The sequence below is a fragment of the Gymnoscopelus microlampas genome (assembly GCF_963454915.1).
Source record: "Gymnoscopelus microlampas genome assembly, chromosome: 12".
Classification (NCBI taxonomy): Eukaryota; Metazoa; Chordata; class Actinopteri; order Myctophiformes; family Myctophidae; genus Gymnoscopelus; species Gymnoscopelus microlampas.
In genome coordinates, this window is record NC_139949.1 from 36,843,329 (window position 1) to 36,857,021 (window position 13,693).

The following is a 13,693-nucleotide window of genomic DNA, read 5'->3' on the forward strand; positions in this document are numbered from 1 at the left end:
TTGTTTACTTGGTCTGCTCTTTTTTCCCTCTACACCTATACCTCTTTGCCAAAAATAGCCGATCTACAAGCCCACAACGCCTCGCAGCGCGAGGCTTTGTGGGCTTGTAGATCTGCTATTTTTGGCTAAAGTTCTCCTCAGAAAAGAGATGCTAGGTTTCGAGTGGTTATGGTAAAAAGAAAAATCATATCACATAAAGATTTGGCGGACCCCCTGTAGTAACTCTGAGGACCCCCTAGGGGTCCCGGACCCCCTGTTGAAGACCCCTGCTGTAAACTTCAAAAGGGCACTTCTGGTCAAGAGGGCAAAGGGCAGGTGCTCAAGCACCACCTAGAGTCTATCTGTGCACGTCCCTGGGGGTGGAGCCTGGAGTCAGCTGAACCAGCTAACTCCACCCCCCTTTGGTGGAGTTAGCTGGTTTAGCAGAACGTTTGAGGATCCAATGGAGTTAGCTGCTTTTGTCAGAAGCGCTTTTTTTACGCTTTTCATTGGTTCAATATTTTTTTTACCAACACACAGACGTAAAGGGTGTTGAATGGCCCTGATTTATGGAAAAAAATGCAAAAGCGTCAAAATGGAGTGGTTTTTACTAGGGTTCTTGCTACTAAGTGCAATCTTGAACTTACTAAATGCCTAAATTACTTTTCGTAAATTGTAGTTTCACATGTGACTCATGTAACGATAGAACCCACAGAGTTCTCGTAAACTTCAGTATCAGCAGTATGAGAAAGCAGTCTGTAACACACTGAATGTACAGTAAACAGTGAATGAGTCTACTGTCCCATTGTTGTCATGGTGTAAGCTGCTCCTCGTGTTTCATTGGTTGAACATAAATGACACTCTGAGTCTCATAAGATGAAAAACTCTCTTTTTGCACTAGATGACAGAGTTGATTCTCATTGAGTGGCATTCTGGCAGTGTTGTTGGCCCGACACTTCAACACAACATGATTAATGGGAGGCGCCCAGATTCTCCTCTATCAACTGACCAACCCTTGCTCACCTTTCTGAGAAGAGACTTGATCTCTGGAGACCAGCACGTGGGAAAGCAGGGGTGGACTTTGTGGAAGGTCTGAAGGATCTCAGTAGCTGGAGAACTGGACCTCATCACAAATGGACGCTAAAGACGAGAGGAGAGGAAGGGAAGGGAGGGGACAACAAAGGAATTGAGTGAGGCAGTACATTATAAAGGAGTTGAATTCATAGCCATGTTGTGTTTAGGACAGAGGAGTTTATTTGATTGAGTGTCTATATTAAAATGCGTTCTCGGCAGACAGTCGCTCCACTTTATCCCCTTCCTCTTCCCTTCTCGCATGCATCCTGCAAGATCATTTTATCTTATGTCTCTTATATAGTATAATACAATTTATGTTACTGTGTGGACGCCAGGAAGATTAGCAACCACTATGGTGGAGGCTAGTGGGGAATCCAATAAAACAAACGCATAGCCACAGCATTGGCAGTTTGCTTCCAGCATGGGGACCTGCGGAGTGTGTTCTGGAATCTAAATAGATGTCACGGTTCATGTATTTTGGATATGCGCAATCTGGAAATGAGAGAGGAAATTATTTTGTTTGCAGCTTCTGATTGGACAGGATGGGTGCGAGCACACATACAGGATACTGATGTGGCAGAGTGATTGATTGAAAGTGTAATTCCTTGTGACTGATTACCTTAGGGCTGTTTACATGCATGATATATAGGAATTTAAAATGCCAATTAAAATTCAATCAATTCAATTCACCCACAGTTAAACTGCACTCAGAGAGAGTTTGCAGTGTATGCTTCCAAAGATAGTTCTACGTCATCGTCTAACTTATGCAGTAATTCCACTTAATAATTAATAATTAAGTAATTCCACAAGTTACACATTTCTGACCGTGATTAAACATGACTAAAATTTTTATCTTTGCCATTAAGGCCAGAAGACATGAAACATTAAAAGGAATGTGAAGGCAATGGAATAGCTATTTTTTTAATAATCTTTTTTAACCACTGTCATGGTCTTGTCAAGGCTAGATCATAGATCTGAGGCTGAGGAGTTAGTATGTCTGTTTTGTACAGGGAGGGCTATTCTAAGAGACAGTTGAAGATGTAGGATGTATTATTCACAGCAGCGAAGCGAGCCGGGCCATGCTGAGCGGACATGAGGTGTGTGTGTGTGTGTGTGTGTGTGTGTGTGTGTGTGTGTGTGTGTGTGTGTGTGTGTGTGTGTGTGTGTGTGTGTGTGTGTGTGTGTGTGTGTGTGTGCGTGTGCGCGCGTGTGCGCACGCGTGTGTGTGCTTTTATTACTACTAGAGGTTCAGGCCTCACGTCTAGAGTTCAGCCTATCCAACCAATATGTCTGAGTCATAGTTAGTGTCGGGGGCTTTCTCAGAGTACCTGTTGTACCCATCTGTCTGTGTCTATTTTGTGCCCATATATGGAGATACCTGTATCTGTCAGTCCTTGTCCCTTTTATGCCCATATATGGAGATCTATTATGTCATCAGTATATGCCCATATATGGGCATGCTGATATGCCAATATAAAGAGCTCTCTGTATTTGTCTGTCCTTGTCCCTTTTATGCCAATTATGGATAATCTCTGTATCTGTCACATATGGAGATTCCTGATATCATCAGTATATGCCCATATATGGCATGCCCCCTTTTGGTCCTCACAAGAGCAATGGTTGTTTTATGGTTTCAAAAGATTTAGGCTTACAATTAGGAAAAGATTCAGGTTGGGGTTAGGAATAGTTGTTTAGAGGTTAGGTTAGGGGTTATGCCTGGTTTGTACTTAGTTGTATCCTGGTGTCGTGCACCGGAAATAGCAGATCTACAAGCGTTGTGAGCTATTAGATAAGCTATTTTCAGCTATTTTTCAGCTTTAGGCACACGGCTAAAAAGAAAAAAAAAACGGTATTCATAAAATTGTAGCCCTAAAATGTTGAAGTCCTCAGAAGTACAGTATATGTGTGAGTTTAATTTGCATACAGTGAGTGTAGTACCTGTCCTCTGAGCAGCTCGTAGGCAGTGATTCCCAGGGACCACCAGTCCACAGCGAAGGAGTAGCCAGGATGAGACCCCTCGAACGGTTGGAACAGCTCTGGGGCTGGCGGAAGAGGAAAAAACACACAGTCAACCCAATACATGGCTTTGTTCCAAAATGAGTTTGAATCCTTTTCAAACCAACAGTCTGGAAGACAAAAGTGCCACTCACTCTAACAAAATTATCGATTGGGGGAATATAAAACCAAACTGTGTAACCTTTTTCAAATGGTAAAAGAATATTCCCGCAATCGACTCAACCACATGAGCCCTGGCATCCCTATTCTGGGCATGTCATAATAACATTCAGTGACAATTCAGCTATTTTTGCTATTGATGTAGAACTATGTATATAGGGTTTCCGTTCAGACCGTGGTGGGCAAACTCTTAAAGGCAGGGCAACAGAAGAGGGACAACTTCAAATATTTACATAATACAGAATATCTGCTGTAGATAACAGTATCAGTTTCTTTTTTCAATAAAATGATATAGGACCATTGTTATAGGACCACAATGGAAACAAGTCCCCAGGACTTATTTGTGTTATCCTTTTAGCTCAAATGTCTGACTGTAGGCCTACCTCGTGCTGTTAACATTTATGTCTAATAAAGTATTCAATCAATCAATCAATCAATCAAAGGACTGCAGAGTAATGACGTCACACGTGTAGGAAGTTGCTGTTCTACATACTGCACTGATTGTACAATATACAGTATTGTAATATAAATGGTATAAATGTCTAGCATTCAAAGCCAGCTACACTCGGAATGCTCTGAAAGCCATTTCTACTAATAAATATAAAATTAAATGTATGTTGATGACATAAATGTCCCTGTATTTGACATCAGGACTGGTAATAGTAATACCAGTCCTGATGTCAGGGTGTGAGATGGGCAGAAACATGCTCAGGAGGCCATTGACACTCCAGAGAACTGCGCTTCTTCCGCATAAGAAGCTCAGGCGACATACTGTACAGTAAGTAGGCTGAAAGGATGCTAGCAACGGCAACGACTTCGAGGTCTCCGACAAAGAGGACAGCGGCACTACGGCCTCCTGCCCGCTATTGGACACTGCTACTCTGAGTTGGGCTGACCGCCAACTCACCACTCGCAACAGGGCAACCGCAGAACAAGCCCCGAGGCAATTTCTCAGTCTCTATGTCTGTGGCAAAGAAATTGTAAATGGACTACATTTACATAGTGCCTTTCCAGTCATCTCGACCATTCAAAGCACTTGACATTAATAGATGAAAAGGAAGCCCTTAGGCTAACTCCAAGCACACTCCAGACGAACAAGGATAATTATGATTAAAGAGCCTTTAATGTCTCATGGCATATACAACATTAAAAGTCTTAAAAAGACTTCAGTCCTTACCTGGCACCAGACCATAGATTCACTCCATTCCACTGGGTGGACAACTTTCACTTCAGTCTGATATCAGGCTACCTTAACCTGGCGTTTAAACACTTTTAAGATGTTATACATGCCCTGAGACATTAAAGTATTTTTAATCATATCCTTGTTCCTCCGGAGTGTGCGTTGACTTCATGAGCACCTCTTAACCACATGGATTGGAATTGTTACCCATTGCACCGTTACTCAATGTCGGGTCCGGGGACAACCAGGGGTCCAAATGGGCCTTTACGGGTCTGTAACTCTGATCGCCAACATTGAGAAACACTGACCTATTGAACTCTAACCAAGAGCACCCGGGTTGTCTGCACTTTATAATTAGCGTCACAACAGACACATTCCTCAACCAGGTGGGGGGGGTCACACGGAGAGGGACGGGGCCTGACTCAGCTGCGTCAGCTCAAAACAATTACCTAGAGCTCTATTATGGATATCTCAGACACTGTATTTCCACCCTCCCCATGCAGGGACCACAGGGGCTGGTTCACTGTGACAACATGACTGCAGTAGCATATGTCAGTAGCCAAGGGGGCATGCACTCACACCTCCACCGCCTAGCTCACAGACTCTTGGCTCAGAGCATCCATCACTTCCTGTCGTTATGCGAGACCCATGCTCCGGGTATTCTGAACACGGGCACCCGGATCTGCCGTCAAGGGGAAACTATGTTCGCGCTCAAAAAGATGACAGGAAAGCCAAAGAGGAGCTGAGAACAACATGCACAGCAATTCCCTCTTCCGTGGCACAGGGAATAAAGAAAAAAAAAAGGATCCAAACATCAAAGAAAGAATGAATTCCCGCTCACACTGATCACCTCTGCATTAAGTGGAATAAAAATACATCAGTGTTTCGGTCGCAAAGACCTTCCTCAAGATATTTTTGGTCTTTGATGCTAGGAAAGCTAAAGAGGCTTTTAAATAGTTTTCAGAGAGGTTGACCAGAGTACAAATGTGTCAGCCTGTAGCTATCCTCAGTGTACTAATAGCCTAATTTCACTTTGCCTCTGAATAACCTTCTACAGAGTCACACCTGTTGCAAATACAGTGCTTGACCTAATTTGTGCCATTGTAAATATACGCTTTAAACCATCAATATACATTATACAAAGACATAAAGACATTAGGAAATAATATTGTAAAATTCACAATTGAAAAAAATACAATACACAATAGCCATAATAAAATCATGACTATTGAACTAATTATCCTCTTGTATATTATTATATCAGGACAGGGGCTATTTAAAAACAGATAGAAAAGTAGAAAAAAACATTTACGTATACTTGGTTGTTGGTCTGTCACAAAGAATAATCAGGCTTAGACTCCTCAATGTTCTCGTTTTTGCTTTCAACGGCCTGATTGAATCTTTTGTCAGAATAGATTATCTTGGGAGTGAAAGAGTTGTTTGTGAACCTGCAATTAAAAGACCTTGGTTTATTTTATTTTATAGATTTCTCAACCAGGTGTTCTCATGGCAATCACAAAACTCAAATAACTTTTGATATAATGGACTTTATTTTTTATATTGCCTCTAAACACTAGTTGCTGTTTGCCTTGTACGGCCAGTTATAGGGAGCATACTTTTATTAGGCTGTCATTTTCTTTCCTATGTTGAAATTATGGACTAACTTGGGCAGGTACACACTACAAGACATTAGGTCCGATATTGCTGTCGCCGACATTTTTTGGCGCTCGCCGACAAAACCTCCCGACCTGACGCAGATCGGCCTTTGATCGGCGAGAAAATGCTCTGTGTGTGTGAAAGGCTCTGCGACCCGATGTGGCCGCGATTCTCCGCTCTGCGACGGCTTTTCAGATATCTAAATTGTTAGATATTCATCTCTGTCTGGGACAGGACAAGAGACAATATCATACAGTGTGAAAGGAGCCGAGACCATTCTGCGAGCAAATCCACGCTGCAGCCAATGAGAGCACATTACAGCAACCGTGGCTAGGGGAGCGTCGCTGGATCTGACCACAACAAACAGTCCCTACCACAATATTACCTTCCAGTCCTGTATTAAGTTAACATTATAAAACTAAATGAGAAAGTGAGCGAGCCTGGTGGGCTGTTTATTTTAGAGGAATTGTACAGAGAGACAGAGACAGAGCGAGAGCTCTCTCTCTCTCTCTGTGTGTGTGTGTGTGTGTGTGTGTGTGTGTGTGTGTGTGTGTCTGTGAGTGCAGCATGCCTGTGACACACGCTGTGTCTGAACAGCGTTGCCAGATGTTGCGAGAGAAATAAGCAACCAGGTCTATGAAAACAAGCCCAAGAAAAGGCCACTTGAGCACTTTAAACCTATTTACAAATACATTGGATATTTGAAAATAGCCAATCTACAAGCTCACGTTGTAGATAGGCTATTTTTAAAGAAGACATTGGGGGGGGGGGGGGGGGTTGTGGAGTATTTTCCAAATCCACACAGATCTTGTATGGGGGTCTATGGCACAACATATTTTCAGAAGGGGGAGGTCTGCGCATCTGCGGACAAATATTAATTTGGGGGTCCTTGCCATGAAAATGTTTGAGAACAACTGGTTCAAACAACATTAGGAAACAAGGCCAAAAAAGCAACTACACTTTCAAGCAACTTTACAGAAAAATAATCCCAAAGTCGCTTATAATAAGCGGACATGGCAACTGTCACAGCGGAATTAGCGCACTTGCCGTGCGAGAGAGAGAGAGAGAGAGAGAGAGAGAGAGAGAGGGGGGGGGGGGGGGGGCATATCCAGGGGCGTCAATTGGGTATGGCAGGCTATTGCAGCTGCCATACCCTGGCTCCAGGGGTAAAAAAAATAAAATGTAGGCCTACTTTGCGTTTAAAATCTTGATTTTATCAACTAACTGGCTGTGCGCATCGGAGGAGCAGCGGAGCCTGTCATCAAGGGGCGGGCCGTGTGTGTGTGTGTGTGTGTGTGTGTGTGTGTGTGTGTGTGTGTGTGTGTGTGTGTGTGTGTGTGTGTGTGTGTGTGTGTGTGTGTGTGTGTGTGTGTCGAGACACGAGAGGAGAATTAAAACACTCGCCCCAAAACACACTCGCCCCTATGTTTTTCGCCGACCGAGGCCGCCAGATATACCCGGGCGAGTGTGTTTTGGCTTTTGGGGCGAGTGCTTTGAACAAGCAGTGAATTAAATCACGTGTCGCCGGTGGAATACAAGGAAAGAAAATAATCAGGAGCTCAACAACATATAAGAGGATACATGAGCTATAAATCTGTGCTTGATGCAAAGTGTGCATATTTAAGCAAGTATTTTAAAACAGTGAAAGCTACCGAGGAAAAAGAAAAAAAAAGTGATAAACCCCCGCCGGCCGCCACGACTCAAACTAACGACCACGTTGTGAATAATTATAAACAAACTGCCTCCTGGTTGGGGGGTAATTTGACCAAAACCGAAGGTATTGAAGAGGAGAATGTTATGGTCATCAGAGATCAGAGGATCTAGCAGCTGCCATTCTGATAATGTTAGGAGCAATGGACCAGGCAACAGTGATACTACGAGCAGGTAGGGTCCCGTCCAAAGTGTTTCTAAATGGACTGCAGTCTGCACAGAACCCTATCCATCAGATCCAAAGTATTATTATCATACTCCTATTACAGAGAAGATTTCATACCCCCCACTTTTTGCAAATTTAATTGTGTTTAATCTTTTTGATAATAAATCGGTAAAATCAGGCAAAAATAAGAATTAAATAGCATAACCCTAACCTAACCCGAATCCTAACCCTAAAACCGAAATAAAGTAACCAAAAACTGGAAAAAAACGAACCCAATCCGCCCAGAACCGCACAAAAATTTCGCGCGCGCGCTTCGCGCGCGCGCACGGGGGGCTCATGAGCTGCCATACCCTAGCTTTCGCTGAACTGACGCCACTGGGCATATCACGGGATACCTCGATTAAAATGAATTGGAATAAACAAAAATGTATGTATTGGGTCTGACTCTGGAGATAGCATCCTAGTGAACTATCCTACAGTGTGTCAGCCCTTGTCGGGGATCAATCGTGCTGTGAAGACCACAACGATATTATGACAGCCGATTTCAAGGAATAAACTCCTGCAGTGTGTTATGCTTAACGATCAGATGACCCCCCGACAACTTTAAGGTCCTGCAGTGTGTACTTGCCTGTATTTCTCTTTTACATGCCTCCTAGCAAGCAGGATTTGTTTTTCCTAACAGCTGAACCTTTACACGTTTGAATGCAGGAGGTGAACATTTAGTAAAATATTTAGAGTCTAGTCTAAGAGGTACTGTAGTTGGTCATTGATTTATGGACCTCTGGCAGGTCATACAGTATATACTATATACGCATCTGCATCTGCATGATTCAGCAGTCACAAACTTGTCATGCTTGAGTAGTTAATCGTAATTTATACTTAATCGAACAACTGCATTGCCCTTGTCTTGAGTTCTTTCGTTTTTTTCTTCAAACCCTGTTATTTTTGCAGGCCGATGCCACGGTCACTTTGTTAACCTACAGGAGCATTCCCTGACCATGGTGGTAGAGTGATGTAGTCTGCCCGTATGATCTGTCACCAGATCATATGGGGTGCTCCAGAGCCATATAAGGAGAGTTGGGTCGCCTCCGTTCACTACATTGGGCCAGGTCTTCTACATAGCTAGCCTTCTATTGGTGAATAGTGACAAAGCCCTGAATCGGACGTTTACGGAATGCACTGGAGTCTATGAGCGTTTGTCACTATTTCGAGTTTACATGAACCACGTGACCGGCGTTGTTTCTGCCACCTCATTGACGTAACTCTCCAATAAAAGGCTCTGGGGTGCTCCCTTGAGAGACTATACACAATCAAGCTGCTCAGGAAGGCAGCCGCGCTGTGCTCTGTTCACAGTGTTGCCTGAAAAACACGGCAGTCACCGTAATTACGGTAATACTGTATGTTATGTGTGTTGTTACCGTTCACATTTGACACAATGGTATACAGCACTGGTTCTCAATGTGATGAAAATGAATTTGTACACTCTCAGAGTTAAACTGAGCATTTTACCGTGTAGATTGGGGTCCCAGAGATTGAAACTGGGGGTCCTTGAAATTCAAAAGTTTGACAATCACTGGTATAATAGTAAAACTGCTATACCATCACATTCGTCAATGGGAATAACTCTCACATGGAGCCTCAGGGATCATTCTACTAGGGCATGGCTGCATCAGGGGATCTATTCCGTGGGGGCAGGAAATCTCTTCAGCCGCATGAGTGCGTTTCTCCTCTGACTTTGACAAGGTTGTATCACCTCGATGTAACAAGGACGCCGGTGGCACACACAGCTATGGAGGTGGGCTCTTTGTGAGTCAGTACATCTGCAGTATTAATCATATAAACATTTCATCAGCATCTATCCTAGCATATCAAATATCCCATCATATCAAATGACGCACTGCTCTGTAGGTGTATGATAAAAGTATGAATGATCTGTATTATATAGATATGCAAAACATGCATGCACACGATCCACACCAAAGTAGAAAGGCAAACACAAAAGAAAAAGACAGACACTCGTGCACACACATCCCCGAAACTCAAACACAGGCACGCACAGAAACACACAAGCACTCAGAATATGAAGCAGCTGACTGTCTCAAGAGGATATCTTCCAGATTTCATTAAACTAAATGCAACCTATCTGAATAGGAGAGGGCCTTTGTAATAAATAATTGCGTCTTTGCCATGAATAATGGTTTGAATAGTGTCAGGGAGACATCCGCCTCTGGAAGCTTTGGATTACAAAGTTCCCTTTCCTGTTCTCTATGCAGCAGGAAATGAGTTGGGCTATAAATTATCTATTGTGGTGAGAAGACAAGAGTGAGAAATGTAGTTTCTGGTGGTCAAGATGTCAAGATGAGTCTATAAGGCCTCACTTGCCTCTAATTCTCTGTCCAGTTTTACATTGTAGAGAGTCTCTCTCTCTCTCTCTGTACATTTCCCCCTCTTTGTTTCTTAGTCTCTATCTTATAACCTTTCCATCTGTCTCTGTATCTCCCAAAGTGTATCTCTAAAGCCAAATTTATAGTTGCATGCCAGTGCTGCACACCAAAAATAAACAATCAAGTGAGCTTGAGAGAAAGAGACACACGCACGCACACGCACGCACGCACGCACGCACGCGCACTCTCTCTCTCGCTCTGATATCTCGATATTCTGACCTCTGGGACTGATCAATATTGATCTGCTGCCACAGCACTTAGTGGGCAAAGTCAAGAGATAGATAACTGAAATCTGATATGATGATATTTGAGGATAAATGCTATCCATTTCTTTTAAACACTGTGGCTTTGTTTCAGCTCTACATCAAAAGAGCTATTGTTTTCTGGAGCAAGCTTCTGTACTTTTTTGTAAAAAAAAAAGAAAAGAAAAAAAAAAGAAATCAATGTACTGTAATGTTGACAGCTTTCACAGTCATCTATCTATGGTAAATGGTGCATTTATATAGCGCTTTTTATCCAAAGCACTTTACATAGATTGTGCATTACATTCACCCATCCACACACACATTCATGTCGCCCTGTCCCTGTATCTCCCAAAGTGTATCTCTAAAGCCAAATTCTCTAAAACGTACAGTAGTTGCATGCCAGTTTCTATCTATCTATCTATCTATCTATCTATCTATCTATCTATCTAGTGGCATTGACTGTAACTAGCATCTGCAGACCATCTTGGTTGTTCTGGTCTAGAAAGTGATGATACAGTACGTGATTTCTTATGACAGTGGATGCATTCACATGGACTGTGCTCCTACTCTCACCTGGGTACTGTGGATGAATTGAGCTATAAAGTGGAGTGATGCAAGTATGTTGTAACAGGTTACCTCCCGGTCTGTCTTGTGACAGAAAATCTATGTGCTTGTGGTTATGAGGCACTCTGTAGATTTCCCGGAAGGGGCGAATACGTTTTGTATCAAAATGGAGGCAGTAAAAGCTCAACATCCACAAGGGGAGGGCTATTGATTGATTGATTGACATAAACAGATGTACAACAACAAAAACATTGCACAAACGTAGTCATTAGGATAACACAAAAAAAGCTCTAAGGCTTATTTCCATTGTGGTCCCATTGGTGTTAATGTGCGACCTGGTGGGGTGACAAATAACAGGGTTAAGCACATTACCATGTACATGACATAAGATAAATCAAAATCTCTCCTGTATTCTTTACACCTTGTAAAAAATGTCAGTGAGCTCTCACAATCACAATCAGTCCGATTGCCACTGAAAACACATTATGAAATGTAACCTCTTAAGTCCTATTAAAACATTTTTAAAAAATGCCAATATACAAGCTCCCAATGTGTCGCATTGTGAGCTTGTAGATTGGCTATTTTTTTTACATTTCTCAACGTTTTTGGCTATGCTGTACCTATAATGACATGCCAAAAATAGAGATACCAGGTTCAAAGTGGTTAATGACAGAACATCTTAATATAAGCTCAGCAACTTTCATCGCAATCTACGTAGGAATTTTAAAATCTTGTTTGGGAGAAAAGTGGGTGCAAGTGGAATGCATGGCCTAATGGGGGTGCTAGAGGAAAGGTCATGGGGTCACTAAATTCAGTAGGAACCATCCTGCTGGGAGCATAAAGGTGCTCATGCCAAAGGGAAAATTGCACCCATAATCACAGAACTTGTAAACCAGCATGTTATGCATGATAAGCTGCAAACAGCTTTAACATGTTGGTCTAACCGACAGAGTGGCTTATACAACTAGCTTATACCCCAGTTAATCTTCTTTTGATAAAAATGTCCTTGTGGGTGGGTTCATGGTGGGTCTCACAAATGTAGGAATTTGATTGGCCAACCCAACCCATCGGCCATCAAGCTTTGCGTGTTGTAGTGAAAATCGAGGTGCTGCCTCAGAGTTTGCTATTTTAGAAGCTTAATGTGGCTTAATGATATCAAATCAAAATAGATAAATTCACCTTTACTTCAGGCAACTGGTGGACACTAACAATGTAAAGTGAAAAGAAATTCAACAAGGTAATAAAAATTGTTTCAGCTATAGAAAGTGAATGGAAATAGCTGAGCTTAACAACCTAAAACTGATGTGAAATTAGTCTGGGGAAAATCTTATCCCATGCCCTCATTTATCGTTATATCAGGAAAAAACACACATTAAAGGTAGGGTAAGTGATATTTTTAGGTTAAAACAAAAAGTATTTTGTTAAAAGGTTAAAATACTATATTCTGATAGTAATCATTGCTATAGAGTGTTTTTTCAGTAACAGATGTCTCCCTGTCTCTCCAGCGCTTTAATAAACAGAAAAAACATTTTTCGGTAGGTGTCAAAATCTCAGCCAATCAGGAGAAAGTACCCATTTTTAAGCTTAATTTGTATAGTGTTCCAGTTCCAATTTTGCCTGCTCATTTCTTAGTGTCATCACTTCCAATTTCACTTGTTTAATCTATATCCTGATTGAGTTCTCTATCCTGATTGGATAAAATTGAAAATGAAACTGAAACTGAAACGAAAATGCATTTTCTGTTTTATAAAGAGCTGGAGAGACAAGGAGACTCCTTTTACTGAACAAACACTCTATAGCAATGAGTACTATCAGAATATAGAGGTATTTAACAATTATTTTAACCAACGCAAATCACTTACCCTACCTTTAACTTACTTAATTACCCCAGAACTGGCTAAATTAGGAGCTTAATGTGGTTTAATTCCATAAAATCTAAATAGACAAATTCTACTTTCATTCAGAAAACTAGATGATATGAAAATGTATTGTTATATGTCCATCAACATATCATTGAGTCAAATCAGTCATAAAAAGAAAAGAAAGAAAGAAATCATTGTTACCCATATATGGCTTGGTCCCAGCAATAGAGGTGGCTTTCAGGTCCTCCTTGACAATAGCTGCAATGTTGAAGTCCGTCAGATGGACATGCCCTGGAGAACAGAGATAAAAATGCATAAAGAAAGTGGTCTCCACCTCTCTGGACACAGCTACCGTATCACACAGCTACCAGAGCTATGAAGTGCCAATCACAATCAGATTTAAGGCTTTTTTTGATCCCCTTACAGGAGCTGGGTTTTACAGTCCTTTTCCACTGCCATCCCTGTGTACTTAAAGCCACCCTCCAGTACAGCATGTTTTGGTTTCCAGTGCCAACCTGAAGTGCTGTACATTGATTTCAATTTAGACAATAGATATTTTGTCTAAATATATACAGACATCTGACCTCTTAACACTTCTCGTCTCTGATCTTTTCCTGAAAAGCCTTTTTTCTCCCTTT

At 41.9% G+C, this 13,693-nt stretch overlaps 1 protein-coding gene across 1 annotated transcript in view; it reads right to left on the minus strand.

Annotated features, from left to right (window-relative positions):
• The window catches only part of stk32a (serine/threonine kinase 32A), a 115,041-nt gene that overhangs the window by 25,248 nt on the left and 76,100 nt on the right, over window positions 1-13,693 (minus strand). Inside the window, exons 6-8 of the mRNA XM_084074901.1 lie at window positions 13,257-13,346; window positions 2,992-3,095; window positions 1,003-1,119 (exon numbers count right to left, since the gene is read on the minus strand). Coding sequence (XP_083931027.1) covers window positions 1,003-1,119; window positions 2,992-3,095; window positions 13,257-13,346 — 311 coding nt within the window. The remainder of the gene's footprint in view (window positions 1-1,002; window positions 1,120-2,991; window positions 3,096-13,256; window positions 13,347-13,693) is intronic.